At 42.4% G+C, this 25701-nt stretch overlaps 1 protein-coding gene across 5 annotated transcripts in view; it reads left to right on the top strand.

The window, feature by feature from the left end:
• The window catches only part of PARP15 (poly(ADP-ribose) polymerase family member 15), a 56215-nt gene that overhangs the window by 17179 nt on the left and 13335 nt on the right, over positions 1 to 25701 (top strand). For 2 of the 5 annotated variants that reach the window (XM_015129999.3, XM_077993817.1), the window contains exons 2-8: positions 6978 to 7094; positions 11542 to 11778; positions 14090 to 14317; positions 16845 to 16923; positions 18079 to 18228; positions 20825 to 20887; positions 22488 to 22655. In XM_015129999.3, coding sequence (XP_014985485.3) covers positions 6978 to 7094; positions 11542 to 11778; positions 14090 to 14317; positions 16845 to 16923; positions 18079 to 18228; positions 20825 to 20887; positions 22488 to 22655 — 1042 coding nt within the window. The remainder of the gene's footprint in view (positions 1 to 6977; positions 7095 to 11541; positions 11779 to 14089; positions 14318 to 16844; positions 16924 to 18078; positions 18229 to 20824; positions 20888 to 22487; positions 22656 to 25701) is intronic. The other 3 variants (XM_077993816.1, XM_077993818.1, XM_077993815.1) reach the window with 2 other exon arrangements.

Raw genomic sequence — 25701 nt, 5'->3', positions numbered from 1 at the left:
TATACCAGGAGTGAGCTCTGCTACTCCATTTTTGTAAATCATTTTATCTTCTAGTCACCTTGAACATATATATGTGTGTGTGTGTGTATATATATATATATATATAGACTAGAAGATAAAATCTATCTATCAGGCCGGGCGCGGTGGCTCAAGCCTGTAATCCCAGCACTTTGGGAGGCCGAGGCGGGCGGATCACAAGGTCAGGAGATCGAGACCATCCTGGCTAACACGGTGAAACCCCATCTCTACTAAAAACACAAAAAACTAGCCGGGCGAGGTGGTGGGCGCCTGTAGTCCCAGCTACTCGGGAGGCTGAGGCAGGAGAATGGCGTAAACCCAGGAGGCGGAGCTTGCAGTGAGCCGAGATTGCGCCATTGCACTCCAGCCTGGGGGACAGAGCAAGACTCCGTCTCAAAAAAAAAAAAAAAAAAAATCTATCTATCTATCCATCCATCCATATTTTTGAGACAGAGTCTCCCTCTGTCACCTAGGCTGGAGTGCAGTGGTGTAATCTCAGCTCACTGCAACCCCTGCCTCCCAGGTTCAAGCTATTGTCCTGCTTCAGCCTCCCAAGTAGCTAGGATTACAGAAGCCTGCCACCATGCCCGGCTAATTTTTTTGCATTTTTAATAGAGATGGGGTTTCACCACGTTGGCCAGGCTTGTCTTAAACTCCTGGCCTCAAGTGATCCATCCACCTTGGTGTCCCAAAGTGCTGGGATTACAGGTGTGAGCCACTGCACCAGGCCTGTTTACTCATTCAGAAAGTACAGGTAAAATCTGTCTCACAGGTTCATTGTGAAGATTAAATTGAGACAATATTTACAAAATATCTGACACATAACAGGTACCCAATAAATAAAGCTGTTACAATTATCAAATTAAGAACAAATGGGAAACACAAGTTACTAATTTGGTGAGAAATAACAGGTATGAGTTGTGTTCTGGATAGCTGTAATTCTTAGCAGATATAAGCACAAAATGCCATTATTAAATGTTATTTAAATATTTCACTCTTTCATTTTCACTGTCCTTCATTGCTATCACCTCTGATACGAGTACTAAATAAAACTGTTTTTACTAGGAAAATGTATTTAAAATAGGCTAGGGAGTCCAATTAAGAAAAATATGGGAGAAAAAAGGCAAAAGAGTTCACTTAGATGTAAAACCAGACCACTAAGTGATGGTCTATCTTCTGCTTGCCTGGGAGGTTATTGTTTCCCATGTTGACCCATTCCATCTTAGGGCAGTTCTAATTATTTAAAAATGTAGCTTTATGTTAAGCCCAAATATGTTTTACTATAGCTCTACATACCAGTGTAGAGTTGTAGAAATCATTCCTTCATAAGGCAGCCCTTCGAATGTCTAAAGACCACTGCTCTTGCATTCCACCCCACTCATTAACTCTACTCCTGCAAGTCAAAGATTCTCATTCCCTTCTGCATATCCTCATGTGACATGGTTTTGCATCCTTTCAGGGTGTCGGTTTTTCTATTCTGAACATATCTAGCTTTCATAATCCCTTTGCAACATTTGGCACTTTGAAGTAAGCACATGCCACAGGTGTTGCCTGTTTTTAACAGTGAAAAGTAGAATAAAGTTATTATTCGTGCACATTCTCATTAGTGTGTTTCTATTAGTATTGCTCCCAAATTCATTTTACCTTTTTTTTTTAATGAATGGACTTTGTTTTTAGAGTTTTAGGTACACAGAAAAAAATTTAACAGAAAACAGAAAATTCTCAAATACTCCCTCTCCCCTAGTTTTCCCTATTATTAACATCTTGCATTAGTGTGATACGTTTGTTGCAATTGATGAACCAATGCATTGTTATTAACTAACATCCATAGTTTAGAGTTCACTTTTTGTGTTGTATAGTTCCATTGGATTTTGTTTGTCTTTTGTGTGTGTGTGTGTTTTTTTTTTTTTTTTTTTTTTGAGACAGAGCCTTGCTCTGTTACCCAGGCTGGAGTGCAGTGGTGTGATCTCAGCTCACTATAGCCTCCACCTACTGGGTCAAGCCTCCCGAGTGGCCATAACTACAGGTGCTTGCCACCACGCCCAGGTAACTTTTATATTTTTAGTAGAGATGGAGTTTCACTATATTGGCCAGGCTGGTCTCGAACTCCTGACCTCAGGTGACCCACTTGCCTCAGCCTCTCAAAGTGTTGGGATTACAGGTGTGAGCCACTGCCCTGGCCTGTTCCATTGTTTTTGACAAATGCATAATGTCATGTGTCCACCATTACAATATCATACAGAATAGTTTCACTTCCTTGAAAATTCCATGTGCTCCACCAATTCATCTCTCCTTCCTTCTCCCAAATCTCTGGCAACCACTCATCTGTTTACTGTCTCTAGAGTTTTGCCTTTTCCAGAATGTCATATAGTTAAACAATACAGTATGTAGCCTTTTCAGACTGACTTCTTTCACCTAGGAATCTGCATTTAAGTTTCTTCCATGTCTTTTTGTGGCCTGATAACTCAGTTCTTTTTCTTTTTAGTGCTAAATAATATTCTATCATATGGAAGGACCATAGTTCATTTATCCACTCACTTACAGAAGGACATCTTGGTTTTGGTAGTTATGAATAAAGTTATATTGCTTCCAGAAACATTCATGTGCAGGTTTTGTGTGAACAAAAGTTTTCAGTTTATTTGGGTAAATACCAAGTAATGCAATTGCTGAATCATATGGGAAGAGTATGTTTAGTTTTGTAAAAAACTGCCTGTCTTCCAAAGTGGCTGTAGCATTTTGCATTCCCACCAGCAATGAATGAGCGTTCCCACTGCTCCACATCCTTGCCAGCATTTGGCAGCCTGTTTTTTTTCTTTCTTATACAGAGCTACATTACTGTTAATTCGTACTGAGTTTACTGCCCATCAGGATCCCTTAGACATTTTTATATGACTTAGCTGCTGAGTCACGTTCTCTTTCTCTCAAACTTGTGCAGTTATTCTTTGGACTTTCCTTAGTGGTCTTTCTTTTCTTTTGTGCCTCTCCAGATGCCCTGGGCTTGGTCTCTTTTACTTATCAGGTGCATTCATAAGCCAACTGCTTATTGACTGTATTACTGTTAAGGACTCACACTTAGATTCTTTCCCCAGGGGATTGCCTTTGGGAGACTGAAGGGTGCCTCTCCCGGAGGTGCCTGGGAATTGACATTCATCTCCTGATCAGATGGTCTGTAGACAATAACTGACTGGTATGGAGGTAGAGGAACTGAGCTCCCTTGACCCGAGGAGGGACAAATGCTGTTATGGAAGTTATATATTCCAGAGCTCCCTGGGAGATCAGGCAGACACCAGGGTACACCTAAAAACATATTCTAGCTTAGCTTCTTCCCCTTCTCTATCTTCATCTCTCACTTCCTACAGGTTTCTCCTGAGGGCACAACCTTATGCAATTGTAGATTACTTGCACATGAATCCCAAACTCAGGCTCTGTTGCTAGGGAATCTGACCTAATTTTATGACTTCTTTCGATTATAGCACACAACTGTTTCTAATATTTTTGACTGTTATAACCATTCTTTTCAAAAGTACTAATAACCCTACTTCAAATAGGTTATTTTGAATTGCTTATGCATTGTTGCTTGTATTTATTGAATCTCTAAGGGCAACACTTTTTCAGGAAAAGAATTACCTTTTCAATATTATGACAAATGTCAATGGGAAAATCAGATCAAAATGATAAAACTTTATGGCTAAGTAAACATGTATGGAATCGATCCGTTCTGTTAGGTGAGGATTACCTCCATTGCATTTACAAATGTCACATCCCTCACTGAGCTGTTGACAGTCGTGCCATTTTAGGAAGACATTCTATTTCAGTCTCATGGTGTCAGGATTTATGTGCAAGAGGTACCTTTTACTCTTTAAAAATTACCATTTGGTTTTGTCTGAATGATGCCTACCCTTTATTTTTATTTTTGGTGCTGGACACCTACTTGGGCAAAAAGCCTGGGTCTTCAATGAAAGGCCCATTTCTGTGTCCCAGTGTTATGTCTTTGGGCACAGCCTTGTATCAAGGGGAAAAGTCTCTGAGAAAGTTGCCAGCAGCACTCCTGGTGGCCCTGGATCCTCACATATGGAAGTTATTGCCTAAAATGCATCACCTGATCAGAATGACAAATCACAAGATGAAAAGTTGTCACTGTGAGGTAGCATGACCCCAAGGCAGCCGCAAGGGGTTGGAGGTAACACACAGGTCTGCAACCACCCAGCTCACTCAAGGAAGACTGAAAAAAATCAATGTCATCAAGACCCGAAGAGAACATGTTTCTAAAAAATTCTCTTGCATTGTGTCTAAATATCAAGTCATCAGATTCAATGTGAAGCCAGCAGTACGGGAAGACATAAAAAACAGTGTAGAGGATGATAGGATTTTGATTTTGATATGTTCAAGAAAATGGTCATAATAATTGGTTGTCTGGAGGATGTGAAGAGTTGTAACACAATTAAAGACAATAAGAAAAAGCACCAACCAAAACAAAAAGGAAAACCAAAATGTGACTGAGAATGTAGCTAGTTCTTTTGGGAGATTTTCTAGTCTTCACATCGATGCTTTAAAAGACTCTCACCCAAAGAATTCTTAGGGTGGGAGATCACTGATAAAACTTTCATCAAACATGCCAGCATGCATGCAGAAGAGTAACAAATCATTAAATTCTTGAGCAAGTGAAGGTATTGCCCAGAAACCCACTGCCAAAGCAGAGAGTGAAAAATAATCAAAAACAATTTTAAACAAAGAAAATTGATATCCTTTTTGAGTGAGATCAGGCATGGAAAATAGGTTTTGTTTCATGGATTACCTCTGACCAAATGATAATTGTTGCCTGGAGCTCTGTTGAGGAAGATTGAGACTAGATCTGGGTTGATTGAAAAAGAATGCTGATATGGATTAGTAATGTCTGTCACAGGTGCAAGAGGGGTAACATGTACTATATTTTTGCCATTTGTGTGAGAAATACCATGAGGTGGATAAGCTCAGATTCCATGAAGAGTAGAACTGAACTGGGTGTCAAGAGACCAGATTCAAGTACTGTGTCCTCCATTAGCTAGTAGTTTGATTTTGATCAAATGATTTCAGCCATCTGCACACTGGTTTCCTTTTCAGGCCAATGAAGTTTCTATCCTCGATGGTCTGTCATGACCCTTTAAATTTTAAAATTCTATGATCGATTAATAGTCAAACTCCAAATGCATTATTATGGAGTACTCAGGGATATGTCTTAGTTTGAGTGCCTCCTGAAGAGGACCCTAAGACAGGATTCAAGTGCAACTTATTTGACTAAGAAAGTAAAGGAAATAGGCTGGACGCAGTGGCTCATGCCTGTAATCCCAGCACTTTGGGAGGCGGAGGTGGGTGGATCACTTGAGGTCAGGAGTTTGAGACCAGCCTGGTCAACATGGTGAAACTCTGTCTCTACTAAAAATACAAACATACAGAAATTAGGGCTGGGTGTGGTGACTCACACCTGTAATCCCAGCACTTTGGGAGGCTGAGGAGGGCAGATCATGAGGTCAGGAGTTCAAGACCAGCCTGGCCAACAATTAAAAAGATAATTTTTTGTATCTTTGCAAAGATACAAAAATTAGCCGGGTGTGGTGGCAGGTGCCTGTAATCCCAGCTACTCGGGAGGTTGAGGCAGGAGAATCGCTTGAACCCGGGAGCAGAGGTTGCAGTGAGCCGAAATCGCGCCATTGCACTCCAGCCTGGGTGATAGTGCGAGACTCTTGTTTCAAAAAGAAAAAAAAATACAGAAATTATCTGGGTGTAGTGGTGCATGCCTGTAATCCCAGTTACTTGGGAGGCTGAGGCAGGAGAATCGCTTGAACCCGGGAGGCGGAGGTTGCAGTGAGCTGAGATCGTGCCACTGCACTCCAGCCTGGGTGACAGTGCAAGATTCTGTTTCAAAAAGAAAAGAAAAGAAAAAAATACAGATATTAGCAGGGTGTGGTGGTGCATGCCTGTAATCCCAGTTACTTGGGAGGCTGAGGCAGGAGAATCACTTGAACCTGGGAGGCGGAGGTTGCAGTGAGCCTAGATCACGCCACTGTACTCCAGCCTGGGTGACAGAACAACACTCCGTCTCAGAACAAAAAAAGAAAGAAAGTAAAGGAAACCGATGGGGCACATCATCAAATCAGCTCCCACTTGATCCCACTAGGGAAACTCACAGTGAATCTCTCTGGGAGGCAAGGTTGCTGCTATATATTTATACCAGCTCCTGTCCACCACTGGATGAGGGCTGGTGGTGGGGGATTGTGGAGGGGGGTTCAATATACCTGCACTTCCTCTCTGCTACACCAGCAAGCCAAATGAGGTCTGTCACTAAAGAAAGTCCCCAGGCAAGAAATACAGTTGGAAATATATCCAGGGTGCATTTAAACAGTAAAGGCTGGGGAATACAGACAGGGTTGGCTATGCTAGGATTCTTAGGGGGATAAGTAAAAAAGCTCACTGGCATTTGGGATATTAAATACAATTGATGTTCAAACATTATAATAATAAACTATCTGCTTTTAAATCCCAGAGCCGAGTTATGAGTTTAGAGAATTCTGTGAAATGTAATAGTTATTTTCCGTACGAACACCTATAAGGAAAGTTTATTTATTTATTTTTCATTTTTTTGAGACAGGTCCTCACTTTATTACCCAGGCTGGAATGCAGTGGTGCCATAATGGCTTACCGCCACCTTGATCTCCTGGGCTCAAGCAATCCTCCTATCTCAGCCTCCTGAGTAGTGGGGACTACAGGCACATGCCACTGAGCCTGGCTAATTTTTTAAATTTATTTTTTGTAGAGATAGGGTCTCAATATGTTGCCCAGGCTGTTCTTGAACTCCTGGGCTCAAGTGATTCTCCCACCTAGTCTTCCAAAGTGCTGGGATTACAGACCTGAGCCACTGCACCTGGCCTAAGGGAAGTCTTGAAATTGGCATTGCTGGTAATGCTTTACTGTTTTCTCCACAGTCCAGAGACGAGTTCAGCAAGAAAGATTGCCTTTCAATCAGGAATGTTGTAGCTTCAATCCAAACCAAAGAAGGTCTGAATCTCAAGTTGATAAGTGGAGATGTTCTATATATCTGGGTAGGTGATGCCATTTAATAAATCTACCAAGGAACAATGGGATCTAATTAACTTGTTCTGTGACTTGTTCCATGATTTAACTTGTTCTTTGTCTTAATCAAAGATTAAAGATATCAAAGATAAATTTGAGAAGTTAAACCCACTTAAAGTTTATGCAGAAATACACTTACCATCCCCTATATTCTTCCACATGTACTCATGTGGAGGGGTTCAAGTTTAACCACAAACAAGAGTTTGCAGATCCATCTCTTATTTCTCTGTAACTGATCTTGACTTACTCTCAACCCAGTTCTATTTTTCTCTCCTGCGCCAGTCAGCATTATTGAGGAAGATATGTGTACACCACAGTATAGAATCACCCTTCACAAACACACCTTTGCTTCTGCCTGAGCACTTTGCAGAAGCACGGGAAGAACGAGGAGGGATAAAGGTTACCAGAAGAGGTGCTAAATCCTCACCCTGGCTGCTGCCTATCCCTCCTCTCCTACTGCTTCCTCTTCCTTGGAATCACCAATTAACAGAAGATTCAGGCCCTATAATCCTCCTATAGTTGACATCCATCATGCTCAATCCTGGCTGCAGATCATAATCATCTGGGGGACCTTTTAAAAATACAGACTCCCAGGCCTCACCCCTAGAGATCCTGACTTTAATTGGTCAGGGATGTGGTGTAGGTGACAATAGTTTTTGAAAGCATTCCAAGTGATTATCTTATGCAGCTAGGGCTGAGAATCACTGGTCCAGATGCTTCTTAGAATTCTATAGCCCCACCATTTGGACACCTGATGTTTACCTTCAGATGGCAGACATGCAGGACTAACAGAAAGAGAACTCTGCTGAGAAACTGGGAGACTCTTCTGGATTAGGAGCCACTGGAAATATTCTTTGCATTTACTGTAGTTAATGGGATGGCAGAGGGGAGGCAACCAGCTGCTTTCTTCATGTTCTCTAGAGTTTTTAGAGTCCTCTGTCACGTGGGTTCAGGACTTTGTCCTCAAATCAGCACGTTTAGAAGTTGCATCTTATCATTTTACACAGAATTGATCTGACTCGCACTAATCAAACTCAAGAGACTTACTTATAAAACTGGAATTGTAATTATTTTGTTTGCAATGAGAAAGATAATTGCCATGGCTACTGGTAATAGTGAGCTGTGCAACTGAGTATTATGAGAGTGATTGGTGAGTAATATGACCAGAAGAACTGGATGATATAAAAGTACAGTAAATTTATTTTTCACTCTAGGCGTAGGCATAGTGTGGTGAGTAAGTAGACGAACTCTAAAGTCCGTTCTGGCAGGGTTCAAATACTGCTCCACCACTCAACAGCCACTGATTTTGGTCAATATCCATCTTATGTCTCAGAGTTCTTATCTATAAATATGGATGATGATAATATGAAGGTTGTTATGAGGCTTAAAATGAAATAACTCATATAAAGCACTTATCCCCTGCCTTGCACGTAAAAAGGACTCAAAAAAATGATAGCTATTATCATTATCCCCTTATGATGATCCACTTTATACTTTACCTTACTCAATTAGTACTACAACCTAATTAAGATATATATGACTTGCCCACATTTTATAGATAAAGAAACCAAGGTCTTTTCACTATGCAGTCCACCGAGTTGATTATAAATTTCATGTCAACTCATATTGGGATTTACCATTCTTACCATTGGGTGGTGCTGTATAAACTTTGGAATTCACTTTATCTTTCGTCTCTGAATTCTTTCTCCTATCCAGTTAGTTTCCAAACCCTAATAAGCCCTCTTTCAAAATATCTCATGTACATGCCTTTCCTTTTCATTGCTATTGTCTACAATACACATTTCAGTACACACCATTCCCAACCCCCAATCACGCCTCAGTACTACCCTGACCTCCTTGTCACTCTTTAATCTGTCCTCCACATTGCTGTTTGATATATATTCCAAAAACATGATTTTAGCAGGTACTTCTCTGCACATACATCTTTGGTGTCTTCCTTCTACCTATAGGGCGAAGTCCACAAAAGTGTGACTTTCCAAGTATTCCATCGTCTGGCCCTAAATCTCTTCCCAGCCCCTCTTCTCACTATTGAACCTCTGCTTCAGCTAAATTTGAACTACTTTCTGATCTTTCACAATCCTATGCTTTCTTTTTTTCTTTTTCTTTTCTTTTCTTTTCTTTTTTTTTTTTTTTTTTTTTGAGACTGAGTCTCGCTCTGTCGCCCAGGCTGGAGTACAGTGGTGTGATCTCGGCTCACTAAAACCTCCGCCTCCTGGGTTCAAGTGATTCTCCTGCCTCAGCCTCCCAAGCAGCTGGGATTACAGGCACCCACCACCACGCCCAGCTAATTTGTGTATTTTTAGTGGAGACCAGGTTTTGCCATGTTGGCCAGACTGGTCTCGAACTCCTGACTTCATGTGATCTGCCTGCCTTGGCCTCTCAAAGTGCCGGGATGACAGGTGTGAGCCACCACACCTGGTCACAATCCTATTCCACACACCTTGAATGCCTTGCTGCCTTCTTTCTACCTGACCCAGTTACAGCCATTCTTCAAGGCCTATCTCAAATTCTTATCCCCTTTAAAAGGTCTTCACTCACTATTCCAATCTAAATATTTTCCTATCTTTTTTGAAATTCTATACCAACTAATATTTGTATATTTAACCATGTCTTTTGATTATTTTGAATTGATTTAAACGTTATGACAAGGTTACTTTTTCCATTGTTCGTTTTTTCCAGATAGAGTCTGGCCTTGTCACCTAGGCTGGAGTGCAGTGGCGCAGTCACGGTTCACTGCAGTCTCAATGTCCTAGGCTCAAGCAATCCTCCCACCTCAGTTTTCCAAGTAGCTGGGAATACAGGCCACTAGCTAATTTTCCTCTTTTTTTAATTGTAGAGACAAGGTCTCACTGTGTTGCTCAGGCTGGTCTTGACCTCCTGGGTTCAAGCAATCCTCCTGCCTCGTCCTCCCAAAATGCTGGGATTACAGGCGTCAACCACTACGCCTGGCCTATTTTTTTTACATGTTAATTTATTGCTTCCCCAAACTGTGTAGGAATCAGTAAACAGAGAGTGAAACTGCAAGTGGGAGTGAGGAGAACATGGGCTAGATCAATTTTGTTTCGTTTTGTTTTGTTTCTTGGATGGCTTGCTCATTCTTGTCTCTGCAGGGGGCTTCTCGGATCTTGACATTGGTTTATGCTAACTTCATATAATAGCTCATATGCTAACTAACATTATATAAGTGGACCCAAGAAAGCTAATTATTAAGTTGAGAAATATAACCTATTATATGTCTCAGAGACATAGACATCTTTTAATTTACCATGAAGAAGAGTCCCCAAAGAACGAGGACAACCAAAATCCACATGATCAGGCTGGGCTCACTCCAGTAATCCCAACGCTTTGGGAGGCCAAGGTGGGCAGGTCACTTGAGGTCAGGAGTTCAAGACCAGCCTGGCCAACATGGCGAAACCCCATCTCTACTAATAATACAAATATCAGCCAGGCATGCTGGCACATGCCTGTAATTCCCGCTACTTGGGAGGCTGAGGCACGAGAATTGCTTGAACCTGGGAGGTAGAGGCTGCAGTGAGCCAAGATCATGCCACTGCACTCCAGCCTGGGGAACAGATCGAAACTGTGTCTCAAAAAAGTAAATAAATAAACAAATAAAAATTAAAATTAAAAAAAAGCCACATCATGAGGGTGTTTGTCTCCTCCTACTCCCAAATTACCAGGGAATCAGAAGGTTTCTGGTGAACACAAAATCTGACTAATAGGAGTTACGGGCTGAATATGTAACATCTCATGGCATTAGGCTATGACCCTCATTTCACCAAATGAACAGCCTTAGCATTGACATTGGAGAACTCGATATCCCTGGACAGGCTAGAATGGATACTGCCTACCCTCACCTTAGTGATTTTCCTTTGCCAAGGCCTTCAGGGTCGACCATACCCTCCTTCACATCGACCTAGTCTTTCTTTTGGTATATTGTTAAATTCAAAATAAATATTCTCAGTTCCTGCCAGCCTAAGAGCAATTCTTTCTCCCTTCCCGTCTCTCTGTCTCAATCTTTCTGTGTTTTTGTTTCTCTCTGTCTCTGTCTCTGTTTTTCACTTTCACTTTTCTTCTTTCTCCATTTCTCTCTCTCAGTCTTTGACTCTCTGCCTCTGGTCTCTGACTCATTTTCATAGCTCTACTCTGACTCATTATGTTTGATTTCACAGCAGTGGTAAATATATTTCCTTAATGTCTAAGTTTTAGAAATGACCTCATCATGGTGTTTCAGTGCTAACAATAGACTGTAAGCTCCTCGAGGGTGGGGATGACATGTTAGTATGACAGGCAAAACATATCCGTACATTAGCCCATAATACTCAGTAAATTTACAGGTGCTCAGTCATTATGTATTATTGACTCAATCTCTTAACTGTTGCTATTTTCGTTAAGGCTGATGTCATTGTCAACACTGTTCCCATGAATCTTCAGCTTGGAGGAGGACCACTATCTCGGGCATTTTTGCAGAAAGCTGGTCCCATGCTCCAGAAAGAGTTAGATGACAGCAGGCGGGAAACAGAGGAAAAAGTGGGTAACGTATTCATGACAAGTGGCTGCAATCTGGACTGCAAAGCTGTGCTCCATGCCGTGGCTCCAGATTGGAATAATGGAGCGGGGACTTCTTGGCAGGTAGGGAACGCTCTTAATTCTCCACCTCACTTGGTAGCTTTGGGAATCTTCTTCTGGTGTGGTGTAGATCTGTGCTGAAGGGAGGCAATTTTGCCCTACAGAGGACAGTTGGGTTGTTACAACTGCTACTGGCATCTAGTGAGTAGAAGCGAGGGATGCTGCCAAATATCCTATGATGCACACACCAGTCCCCACAACAATGAAGTGTCTGCCCTAGGCTGTGAAACCCTGTACTGATTGAACCCTGTCTGTCTATTGCAATCTTTATTACATTCCATGGAGAATCCATCACAACTACCAGTTATTTCTGAGTAATTGACCCTTGGAAGTAGCAACAGTCACTGGGATTCTACAGGAGGGGTGTCTAAGATGTAATGTAATAATCTTTCAGTATAGCAAAGAGGTGTGCCCAGCACTGCGGTGAAGAATAAAAGAGTCAGTGCCCTTTCGATAACATCATTCCCACCTCCACTCCCACTTTAATTTCCCAACTTTTTTTCAGAATATAAAAAAGTAATACAATTACATTGTGGAAAATATAGAAAAGTACAAAAAGACGATAAAAATAATAATCCAACCATCAAGAGATAACTGTTTTCTTCTTCTTTTTGAGACAGAGTTTTGCTCTGTCACCCAGGCTGGAGTGCAGTGGCGCCATCTCAGCTCATTGCAACTTCCGCTCTGCCTCCTGGGTTCAAGTGATTCTCCTGCTTCAGCCTCCTGAGTAGCTGGATTACAGGCACCCACCACCAGGCCTAGCTAATTTTTGTATTTTTAGTAGAGACGGGGTTTCACCATGTTAGCCAGGCTGGTCTCAAACTCCTGACCTCAAGTGATCCACCCGCCTCGACCTCCCAAAGTGCCAGGATTACAGGCATGAGCTTCTACTGTGCCTGGCCTTAAGAGGTAACTTTAGTTAACATTTTACTATATTTCCTTCAAGTCAACTTTATGACTTCATGCATATTTATTTATTTATTTTTTGAGATGGAGTTTTGCTCTTGTTGCCCAGGCTGGAGTGCAATGGCACGATCTTGGTTCACTGCAGCCTCTGCCTCCCGGGTTCTTGCAATTCTCCTGCCTCAGCCTCCCAAGTAGCTAGGATTACAGGCATGCGCCCCTACACCTGGCTAATTTTGTATTTGTAGTAGAGATGGGGTTTCTCCATGTTGGTCAGGCTGGTCTTGAACTCCTGACCTCAGGTGATCTGCCTGCTTCATCCTCCCAAAGTGTTGGGATTACAGGCGTGAGCCACTGCAACTGGACAGCATATTTATTTCTTAGTTGAGATTCTCTCTCTCTCTCTTTTTTTGTTTTTTAATTGAAACAGGGTCTCACTCTGTCGCCCAGGCTGGAGTGCAGTGGCGCAATCTTACCTCACTGCAACCTCTGCCTCCTGGGCTCAGGTGATCCTCCTACCTCAGCCTCCCCAGTAGCTGGGACAACAGGCACACATCACCATCCCTGGCTAATTTTTGTGTTTTTGTAAAGATGGGGTTTCACCATGTTGCCCAGGCTGGTCTTGAACTCAAGGGCTCAAGCTATCTGCCCACCACAGCCCCCCAAAGTGTTGGGATTATAGGTGTGAACCACCGTGTTAGGCCCAATATTATCTTTTTTTTCTTCTTCTTCTTTTGGCCCAATATTCTCTTTAAACATTTTTAAATACCGTTTTTTGTTTTTGTTTTTGAGACGGAGTCTTGCTCTGTCACCCAGGCTGGAGCTGGAGTACAGTGGCATGATCTTGGCTCACTGCCAGCTCTGCCTGCCAGGTTCACGCCATTCTCCTGCCTCAGCCTCCCAAGTAACTGGGACTACAGGCACATGCCACCAAGCCTGGCTAATTTTGTTTTTGTATTTTTAGTAGAGATGGGGTTTCACCATGTTAGCGAGGATGGTCTCAATCTCCTGACCTCGTGATCTGCCTGCCTCAGCCTCCCAAAGTGCTGGGAGTCACTGCGCCCGCCACCGCACCTGGCCAATACAGTTTTTGTTTTGTTTTTTTTTTTTTTAAAAAAACTTAACATAAATACTGCATGTTGTTAAAGATTCTTCATAAACACCACTTTTAGTTGCATTGAGGTACCATTTTTATGCAGCCATTCCCACACTGTGGACCCGCCTCTCCTGAATGAGTGTGACTCTCTCTGGAAAGTACTCTGCCCTGTTTTTGTTTCCTCTTTCTGACTTCTCAGGCCCTGATTAAGCCAACAATAGCAGAGAGGTCCTTGTCAGAGTTACTGGGACCACAACTCTTTGTTTTCCACCAACTTAAGCCCTAACTTATGTAAATGTACTTTGCACATTTCAGATCATGGCAAATATAGTCAAGAAATGTTTGACAACTGTAGAAGTGCTATCTTTCTCATCAATCACATTTCCCATGATTGGAACAGGAAATTTGCGGTTTCCCAAAGCTGTTTTTGCTAAACTAATCCTTTCAGAAGTGTTCGAATACAGTAGCAGCGCAAGGCCGATAACTAAACCTTTACAAGAAGTCCACTTTCTGGTATATACAAATGACGATGAAGGCCGTCAGGTATGTTTACATATCCTATCTGCTTAATTCTGGCAAGTGAACCCAAGAGCATTCAGATGTTTTTATAGATCTAGGAATAACTGTGTTTTCTACTCCTGTGCCCATAAGTGATAGTTGCTAATGGGAGGTTGCCATATGACTTAACTATGAGCCAACACTGATAACTCATGTTCCTAGACAGTTCATCAACAGACAAGCTAATCGATAATAAATACATTCTTAGAAAGAAGTGGAAAGTTATTGGCATAAAAACGGCCTTGACATTTTAACACTGACTATATGAAAGCTAAGTCATGGCTTTATCTATGGGGAAAGGGCAGAATAAGAGAAGCCTCAAAGATTTAGTTATTTGGATAGAATAGACCAGTCTATACAAGTCTGTGAGTGTCTACGAACTAGAAATAGCAGCACCATATTCAGCAGTGGAGAAGCAGTCAAAGCACACTAAGTAGTTCCCACTGACATTAGAAGAATGGTATACCTAGGTTTAATCTCAGTTTTGCCATTTAAAAGTTGGGTGACATACCTCTCTGAATCTCAGCTTTTTTTTTTTTTTTTTCCAGACAGAGCCTTGCTCTGTTACCCAGGCTGGAGTGCAGTGGCACCATCTCGGCTCACTGCAGCCTCCGCCTCCTGGACTCAAGCAATCCTCCCATCTCAGCCTCCCTCGTAGCTGGGATTACAGGCATGTGCTACCACGCTTGGCTAATTTTTGTATTATTAGTAGAGACGGAGTTTCTCCATGTTGGCCAGGCTGGTCCTGACCTCAGGTGATCCACCCACCTTGGCCTCCTGAAGTGCTGGGATTACAGGCGTGAGCCACCGCGCCCAGCCTGAATCTCAGTTTTATCAAGTGTAAGATGAGTGTGATAATAACACCTTTCGGAGTTGTTCTAACTATTAAAAGGGGTGTATTTGAAGTGTTTTGTATGATATCTAGCACATAGAAAACCCCCAAAACTGGTTGTAGTCATTACCTGACTTTAAGGACTGACAGGAAATTGCTACAACTTACTAACATCACCACTTAAACAGGATCAAAGATAATTTTGTTTTTTAAGTTCTTAGTTATTCTTACCCATTCTGGATGGAAGTGTGGTCTTTCCAGAGATGTTTCCCAAAATTCCCCAGAAACACTCCAAAGTATTGCATGATGTAGTTTGTAAGTAAATTTATCCATCGGAAATAATAATAACAGTTTAAAAAATAACATTTAGCCCCAAAGGTTCTTAGTTTTCTTTCCCCCAGTAAATATAAAATATCCAGAGACATATTTTCTTGCTCAAAGATAAACTGGGGTAAATTATTATTAGCAAAATATTCATGATATATGTGTCCTTGTTGAGTTCATAATAACATCTGCCCTTTACTGGGGTGACATCTCCAGTAGCAATCTGGAAAGTAACTGCCCCAAATTTCATTGTTAACCAAGAATTAGAAACATGGACTAGTACAGGCTCACGCCTGTAGTCCCGTCCCAGCACTTTGGGAGGCTGAGGCAGGGGGATTGCTTGAGCCCAGGAGTTCAAAACCAGCCTGAGCAACATGGCAAAACCTCATCTCTGCCAAAAATACAAAACATTAGCCAGGCATGGTGGTGCACATCTGTAGTCCTAGCTACTTGGGAGGCTGAGGTGGGAGGATCAGTTGAGTCCAGGGAGTTGAGGCTGCAGTGAGCCAAGATCATGCCACTGTAGTCCAGCCTGGGCAACAGAATGAGACCCTGTCCAAAAAGAAAAAGAAAAGAGAAAGAAAGAAAGAAAGAGAGAGAGAGAGAGAGAGAGAGAAAGAAAAAGAAAAGAAAGAAAGAAAGAAAAGAGAAAGAAAGAGAAAAAAAGTAGAAAGAGTCCCAAAGATACCTGAAAAGAAAGAAAATGGATGAATACAACCCCAGTGAAACTTTATAACTCTACTCTGTCACCCATTGCTCAGTTTTATCACTCACACGACCCAAATGCCTTTTTGTTTTTTCATTTCTAAACAAAACTTCAATGTCTGAGGTTTTCTACTGTGAATTTTCATGTTTTCATTCAGGAGGCTTTGGCTGGACATAAGAGATGAAGCACACTGTATGTGTTTGTTGTTAATCACCCCCAGAATGTACCTAACAGCCAGAGATGCCAAGGAACGTTGTTGCCCTGACCCCGCTCACGTACAAATGCTCTGCACTGCCCTCAGCACATTGGATGTAGGAGATTAGAATTATGGAGTTTCAAAAGAGGAGGGATAACTGATAGTGGTCACAAAAAAGGCATGTGACTTCCTGCAGAGCCAGAGTCAGCACCCCTGCTGACATACTTGCCTGGACAGTGTTAGATTACTCCCAGGGTAAAGTAAATCAGCACTGCTATTTGCTGAGAAAATTCCTAGGTTGAGCTGCAGTCCTTTAAGAAGTCTCTGAAGGAAGAGGAAATCTTTTGAGAACTATTGTCATCAACTCTTTGATATTGGATGATCAATGCTCCAAAGAATTGGATTAATATTTTTACACAACATTGTTGTGGTCAGTAACTATTTCTATTTCCAGGCATTTTTAGATGAATTCACTAAATGGTCAAGAATAAATCCCGACAAGGCCAAGATTCCCACAGCTGGAGATACCCAAGGTCTGGTAAAGTCATTCTGCTAAGGAAATATTTCCTTTTGCTGAGCAACTCTTCAGTGGTAGTTGAAGTCCAATAGAAGGAGGCAAAGCTAATTCACATGAAGAACAAATCTGTGATAGAGGAGGTGTTACAGCATGTCCCATTGTCTGGGCACACAAAGAAGCAATCGCATATTAACATGAACCAAATCAATGGTAATGAAACCAGTTTCTAAGAAATGGTAATAAAAAATAACGAAACTGTGCCTGGCACACTATACTTTACTGATTCCTGTCTTATATAGTATATTATTTAACATGTACAATGGCCCCATGGCAGGTGGTTCTGTTGCCACTCTATAAATGTCAAAAGGTAGATCTAAACGGTTTAAGGGATGAGCTGAAGTGGCATATCTAAGTTGTAAGCCTCAGAGTGTGGAGTGGAGAGTAATATGTCAACAGGTTAAACACAACTTCCTCTGAGCAGTCTTTTTTTTTTTTTTTTTTTTTGAGATGGAGTCTTGCTCTGTCACCCAGGATGGAGTGCAGTGGCGCAATCTCTGCTCACTACAACCTCTGCCTCCTCGGTTCAAGCCATCCTCTTGCTTCAGTCTCCCGAGTAGCTGGGATGACAGGTGTGCACCACCACACCCAGTTAATTTTTCTGTATTTTTAATAGACACACAGTTTCACCACATTGGCCAGGCTGGTCTCGAACTCCTGACCTCAAGTGATCCTCCCACCTCAGCCTCCCAAAGTGCTGGGATTTCAGAGTAACCTTTATATTGCTACACCTGTGGTAATAAAAGACCCTCCTAGGAGTGTTGTCTGCAAGAAAGGACAGTGCCCTTTTCACACTGCCTTTTTTTCCTCACTCCTCTCTCTTGACACCACAGCAGCTCTTGCCAGTAGACAGACTGGCACAATCAGATATTTCTGCCTCATCCTATGTAACTCAGAAAATGTAGATATGCTTACTGTCACAAAGCATTATTTTCTAATTTCCTTTAAAAAGAAATCCTAGCTGTTTAAGAGGCCAGGAGATACGGTAATATTTGGGTTTATGTTGGCGGAAAAGAAAGAGGGCCGGGCTGGGAAGAGAATAGGGCCCCAAGATGAGTGCTCTTCCTCCGGAAGCTGAGCCAGCCCATTCTTTACCTATTTCCTTTCTTTTCAGGTGTGGTTGGGACTGTCTCTAAGCCTTATTTCACAGCATATGAAATGAAAATTGGTGCAATTACTTTTCAGGTTGCTACTGGAGATATAACCACTGAACAGGTAGATGTTATTGTAAACTCAACAACAAGGACATTTAATCTGAAATCAGGTACTTTATTTAAGCAATACATTGTAATTATTAGTATGACTAATTTCTGGAAGGGAAATTGTGGCTAATATTTGCCCTGAGTAGACAGAGAGTGTTGTAGAAAATATGTAGTCCCTGAACTCAGGAAGATGTGGGTTGAATCCCAGCTACGTCACTTACCAATGTATAGCTGTGGACAAGTCACTTAACCTCTCTGAGTGTCAGTTTCTTTGCCTGTCAAATGCCTATTTCCCAGGAGAGGATGAGATGGGGTGTCAACTGATATAAAGGTGGAGTGTAACTGACGCATGGTACTTAGTGTCAGCTCTGGACTGTTGAATTTCCACATGTATAGTTTAGTACATCTAAGTTCCTCTATTTTTATTTTCCTTTTTATGCAACCCAGTTGGCATTCACAACTCACCTCCCATAGTTCTTCTGTTCTCTACATTACACTGACCCAGAAATGAAACGCAAACCTTTTTCTTTATTTTCCCTGAAATGTCTGACCACTCCCATCATAGTAACACATTCAGGCATGCCCTCCCCTCATATGTCTATTAATTTATAACGTATACACATACACTCTTAACCTTTTTGGGTTTTTTGAGGTGGAGTCTGATTCTGTCGCCTAGGCTGGAATGAAGTGGTGTGATCTTGGCTCACTGCCACCTCTGCCTCCCGAGTTCAAGTGATTCTCATGCCTTAGCCTCCTGAGTAGCTGGGACTACAGGCATGCGCCACCACCTAATTTTTGTTGTTGTTGTTGTTAGAGATGGGGTTTCACTATGTTGGCCAGGCTGGTCTCGAACTCCTGACCTCAGGTGATCTGCCTGCCTTGGCCTCCCAAAGTGCTGGGATTACAGGCATGAGCCACCGTACCTAGCCCTCTTAAATTTTTGTATATTATAAAACGTTGACTTTTAAGTTAAAAGGGTAAGATAAAACATAAATAGAAATAGAATTTAAATATTTTCCAAGTTGAAAAATATTATGGAACTTACCATGCAGAAGTGAATCTGTAGAATATCCATTTAATTCATTGGTCATTCCATTTTTCAGTCATTTAAAATGTAGACATAAATAACATTTGGTTATTTGAAACACGCTAAATTGAACCTATGCATTTATCCCCGTCCCCTTTTGGATTCCATTAATACAACTGTAAAGGAGTGAAAAGGATATAAACACACAAGAAAAAAGAACATTGGAAGGAAAACAACTATGAACAGAAGATAACAAATTTTTAGATGATGGGGAGCTGCTAGCCAAGAGTGGTAACTGCCATGGAGTAGAGAAAATTTAGTACCTGCAGGAGAGAAGAGTAGCCCCAGAGATACAGGAATTGGAGGCTGCTGGGAAGGCAGGGGGCAAGTACAGAGATAAAAACAAGGTTGAATGAAATTCAAGATCAGTAGCAATTAGACTACTTGATTGGATCCCCCATCCTATACAGCAGTAACTTTCCTTGCTCTTCCCTGGCCAGAGATGGGAGGTTTATTCTCTAGAGAAACAGAACCAGAGGGATTTTGGACTTAGGGCACCAGGCATAGGTGAGATGAGGAGCTAGACTGAAAACTGTTTAAGAGAACATCTGTGTACCAAACATTGAGTGCCCAGCCCCTCTCCCTGCGTGGATCCCAGAGCAGCAGACAGCAGGTGCTGCCTGCTTGCCTTACACTGAAGCCCACTGGTCAACACGCCTTCTTGAGTAGAACTTCTAAGCTCACTCTTAAATAGGAATGGACTGGCGAAAATCACTTGACATTTGAAAAAAGTCTTCACAGCAAAGACAGAGACCAGAACAAACAAGTTGAAAAAAGATTTTTTTAAAAAGACACATTTTATAACACACACACATAATCAAGTATATATAGATATCTTCATAATGATAAAACAACTAACATTCATTCAATATTTTCTGCACGCCAGGTTCTGTGCTAAGCATTTTTCATCCATTACCTCTTTTAATGTACAAATAACCCTGTGAGGGAAGTGCCATATTAGCCTCTGTGTAACAGATGAGGAACTTATTAGTCACATACAAGCTAGTAAATCCTGGAGTCAACTTCAACCCAATTTGTCAAAGTGCAAAGTCCATGTTTTTAACCACTGAACCCAGCTGTCATTAGACTTGACCAAAGTGGTGAAGCTACAACCTTGACTGGAAGATTCACTGGACTGAAACCATCTGTCTAACTGAATGGGGCAGGGAATCAAATAACTCAGTAAAGTGCTTGATTTTATTACAGTTTTGAGATCCATGCTTCTCATTAGTATCAGAACTTTTATTTTTATATTTTCATTCATTTTTACAAAATAATAAGGGTAGAATGCAAAAAATTTCAAATAACTGCAAAAAGAGTCCTGTATAAATAGAGAAGGTAAAGTTGCAGATGCCAGTCTTTCAGATCCTGGGCACTTCCATGGCACTGAGATTAGACTGTTCATCAGCCACTGGGTGGAGGTTGCTATAGAAACAGCAGTTGGTTGGGCATGGGGGTGGTCAGTGGATTATGCACAAAAGGGTGAGTTGAGCAGAAGTCTAATGTACAAAAGCTATAACCACTTATTGAATTCTAACTGATGCCTTTTACCATTAACATGTCTTATTTAGGTGTGTCAAAAGCTATTTTAGAAGGTGCTGGACAAGCTGTGGAAAATGAATGTGCTGTACTAGGTATGGGCACATGTTACTTTTGACTACAAACTTGAAAATCAGAGGGCTGAGATTACAATGAGAGGATGTACAGGAGGACTGGGGGTGGAGTAAGTAGCGAGCAAAACTTTGAAAGAAGGTTGGTTCACTGGAAGAGCAGGCACAGGTGGTGGGACTTGGAGGCTATGGGGGAGAGGTTCTTTATCCCACCATCTCATCTGCCTCTTACTTCCTGAGTAGTAAAAAGAACCCAGGCCTGGGTCCTAATAATCCAGGCTCTGCCATTTACTGAGCGATCCTAGGCACGTCATCTAACTGCTAAGAGCTTTGCTTCTCTCATCAGTAGGAAAGTTCTACTAATAAGTAGTGTGGGAAAGCTGTGCCACAGGTGGTTTTGAGGATCAGAAGGAACAATTAATGTGAAAAGTTCTGTAAACTGTAAAGTGCTGTACAAACTTTCCCCAACCTTGTTCTACTTCCAACACAACTGCATATAACCAACTTCTAATCCTTTTATGAATAAGTGTGGACTTTGAGTGGGGAACCTAAGGTAGTGATTATAAACTATTTGTCCTTTAAAATACCCCTTGCAGAGTAGGGTAGACAGTCAGCTGTGAATGTGCTTTCAAGAAGTCATAGTGCACCATGTTTGACAATGTATTCCCGCAACTGACCTGCTACAGTGCCTGAAACTCCTATCTTAGTAGCTCTCCTCTGATTAAGAAATTTCTCTGGAGTGAATAAAGCTCTGGAGTGAGAGCAGAGGAAGATAATATTTGATCACTAACATGAGGAGTTAGCAGGAGTTGGAGCACTGGGAGAGCTCGCTGTGCCTGGGAGGCAGGAGCAGAGGATGAAGGTGGGCTGCACAACCTGGAAAAGCCTGACGAGGCTGCCTGGGAGGGAGGTGAGAAGGACGCCCGAGGGGCCCTAGGGAGTGCCTGGGCATGGGTGCTCCTCAGGAGGGCAGGATGGGATGGGCAGGGATCCACTCTTCTCCTCCTTCCTTTTGCCGGCCCCAGCCTTACTCAGAGCAGTCTGAACCAAAGAAGCAATGCCTTAAAATGGCCCTGGTCATTTCCTTGTGCTCAAGAGCTCTAGAGTCCTGAGCGAAGGAGAAGTTTTCATCCTTTTACACCTCCGTGCCACAGAGTTCATTGCTTTTACCTCCTTCAAAAATTAACGTGGCTGAATGAGCCACGTTATTTTTTGCTCTTCTGGGACAGCAGAGTGGGGGTTTAGAGCTCTGGAGACTGGCTGCTTGGGTTCAAGTCCCAGGCAATCTTTGGCTACTGACCTTACCTCTCTCTGTGGCTGTTTCATGTGTGAATGGGAAAACAGTACCTGCTTCACTGGCTTGTTTTGAGGATTGAGCAGATTAATGCAGATAAAGTGCTTTTGAACAGCACCCCAAATACTCAACAGTGTATTTGTTGAGCTCGAGAATTCTGATTGTAAAGAAAATGTGGCTGTCACAATCCAGTGAATGAAACCAACAGGCTCGAGGGAGGCTGGGTTTCACAGCCTTCACTGATGTCAGCTATGTTCATTTCTCAAAAACCAAAGTGTTGCCTCCAGTAACTAATGGGCTGCATGTTTGTTTTTCTTCCCTTTTTTTCAGCTGCACAGCCACACGGAGATTTTATAATTACACAAGGTGGACGCTTAAAGTGCAAAATAATAATTCATGTTGTTGGGGAAAATGATGTCAGGAAAACAGTCACCAGTGTTCTAGAAGAGTGTGAACAGAGGAAGTACACATCAGTTTCCCTTCCAGCCATCGGAACAGGTTTGCAGCTTATCACTCTATAATAAAATTTGAATGATACAAATTCCTTTAGATTTAGTCTCACTCTTAAGCAGATCAATGCTGAGTCCATCTGAAGGTGGCAACAATGATGTAAATCAGAGAGGGGGCCATCTTTTAGATCCGGAGGGCGCCACCAGCTACTGGGCCCAAGCCTCTTTCCTCCATCTTTCTTCTTTCTTTCTTTATTTTTTCAAGACAGAGTCTCACTCTGTTGCCCAGGCTGGAGTGCAGTGGCATGATCTCAGCTCACTGCAACCTCCTCCTCCCAGGCTCATGCAATCCTCCCACTTCAGCCTCCCAAGTAGCTAGGACCACAGGTGTGCACCACCACACCTGGCAAATATTTGTATTTTTTATAGAGACAGGGTTTCCCCATGTTGCCCAGGCTGGTCTCAAACTCCTAGGCTCAAGCAATCCGCCTGCCTCAGCCTCCCTAAGTGCTGAGATTATAGGCATGGGCCGTTGAGCCCACCCCTTTCTTGTTTATGTTCCCTAAGTATCTTTCCAAGTTTGGTCCTTAACTTCATAGTTTTCTCACTCTTCATTTTTTCCCCTTGGGGGATTCATTTGCTCTCATATCTGGTAACATTTCTGCACTGACTCTCAAATCAGCATTTCTCATTCTCTCCAGGATCCTCTGGGGAAGTTTTCTGTTACTAGAAACTTCATTACATCAGAATCCAAACTCATGATCCTCCCTTGAAAACAGACACTCCTCTTGAGCTCTCAGGCTTTTTCGTTTCCTTCTTCAGTGGTGCCATGATGCTCCCAGCTACCCTGGCCTGCCATCCTTGCTTTGTTGTGTCCCCAGACCCCCAGAGTCAGCAAGTCCTGCTGAATCTTCTTCCAGAGAGTTATTGAGTTCCAGCCTTTCTTTTCGTTTCCAAACCCTTCAGACCTCCCCCATCTGGTTTACTTCAATGTCTCCCAGTCGGCTCCTCATTCATGCGTTCGTTGAATTGAAATGCCGTTACCCAGGCTCTGTGCAAGGCACTGGGGAGAAAATCATGAGTAAGATGCAGTCACTCCCCATGAGCAACAAGCTCAGGTTTGTCCTGCTCACAGTGTCTAGGAATGCTTTCCTCATCTCTATCGTATCATTCAGTCATTTGCTCTTCTTAGTTGACAGTGCTACTGGTCACTCACTTCCTGATTCATTCACATCCATGTCCCCTGTCACTCTCATGCAAATGAGGGCTTCTTCCTTGGGAAGTATTAATAGTATGTAGCCACAGATTACCATTAATCTAAGAGAGTTTTTCAGCAATTAAATTTTTGATCTTAGAGCCACCACCATCATTTTAGCTCAACTCTGTAGACTTCCTTCTTCCCAGATTAAAACAGAATGCTCCTGCAGGTATCCCAGGCCCCTCTCGTATAACCCCCAGGACACCCTCCAAAGTTTGCAGTACATTCTTCCTGGCTTCCCCACTGCCCTTATTAACACCTATAACCTCTAGTTATAACCTTTTGTTATCAGTGGTAATGAGGGCAATAGGGAAGCCAGGGGGAACGTGCTGCAAGCATTTTGTTACCACTTTTTGTTCCTTTTGTTCATTCATTTCTCCCCATCTGGAGCCTCTCCCACACCATCTGGCTAATTACAGCTCTCACAAACCCAAATTGTTTTGTTGCCATCACCCAGGGCAAGCACTCTGCTACTTGGCACTGGGCAAACAGAATGGAGTAAGCTCTGGCCCCTCCAGGAGTTCGTGATTTTGGAACAGATGCAGGACATAGTAACCGAGAATGATACCCAATGCAGAGATCACATGGTGTGATCGGCCACATAATGGGAAGGTTTGCAACTAGGCAGGTGGAATGAACCTGTCAAGGGACTGCATACAGAAAGAGAAGAGGGCTGAAACCAGAACAGTGGAAAATGCCCACAGGTAGATTGTGGTGGGGAAAGGGCAGAAAAATCAGCAAGAGAACCAACCAGTAATCCTAAGTGTTGGAGGAGGGTAAGTGCAAAACCCCAGAGGAGGAAGTGGGAGGCCATGAAATGCTTGTGCCAGGCCTCTTCGACTGTGAATACATTGTGAGATCCTCAAAAGGGAAGGACCAGATCTTTATCTCTTCTCTGCCCTGTGTTGAGTGAAGAATCATTGCCCTTTAAATTTTGTTGAATGGCGGAATGAATAACAGGTGATTTTGATGATGCCTCCAGACGTGCTCATGGATTTTCTCTTCCCCATTGATTTCAACGAACATTTTTGAAATGTTTCTCAGGCCTGGTGCAGGGGCTCACACCTGTAATCCTAGCACTTTGGGAGGCTGAGGAGGGTGGATCACTTGATTGCTTGAGGTCAGGAGTTCGAGACCAGCCTGGCCAACATGGTGAAACCCTGTCTCTACTAAAAACAGAAAAATTAGCCAGGCGTGGTGGCAGGCAACTGTAGTCCCAGCTACTCAGGAGGCTGAGGCAGGAGAATTGCTTGAACTAGGAAGCAGAGGTTGCAGTGAGCTGAAATTGCACCACTGCACTCCAGCATGGGTAACAAAGTGAGACTCCATCTCAAAAACAAAAAGATGGACAGAAAAAAGAAATGTTTGCCAGGCGCAATCTATTTTGAGTACCACTAAACTCCCATGAAGTAGCTGGAATAGCTACATTAATTTTAGTAGTAATATTAATAATTGCTAAGATTTATTGAGTCCTTACTACATGTTCTAGGTGTTTTATATGTCAAAGCTCATGTATTCGTTACAGTAACCTTATATAGGGTGATCAATTCTTTTGAGTTTTCCCAGGACTTTCCTGGTTTTAACACTGAAAGTCCCATGTTGCAGGCAGCCTCTCTGCTCTGGGAAAACTGGGAGGGTTGGTCTTGGTACCTATGACATGGAAACTATTAGCAAAGACAAGTTTATTGTGAAGATAATGAAGCTTAAGTTATTGGACTTCACTTGCACAGGATTTTTAACAGACCCTGAGAGAAGCCCTAATAATGTCTTCACCTGGTTATATGACTTAGTAAAATTTAAAAAGTAGGATATTTTAACCATCATGAATTAAGACCAC

This window comes from Macaca mulatta, chromosome 2 (genome assembly GCF_049350105.2).
Source record: "Macaca mulatta isolate MMU2019108-1 chromosome 2, T2T-MMU8v2.0, whole genome shotgun sequence".
NCBI lineage: Eukaryota > Metazoa > Chordata > Mammalia > Primates > Cercopithecidae > Macaca > Macaca mulatta.
Note: the sequence above shows the minus strand (reverse complement) of the source record. Positions and strands in the feature narration are given on the sequence as shown.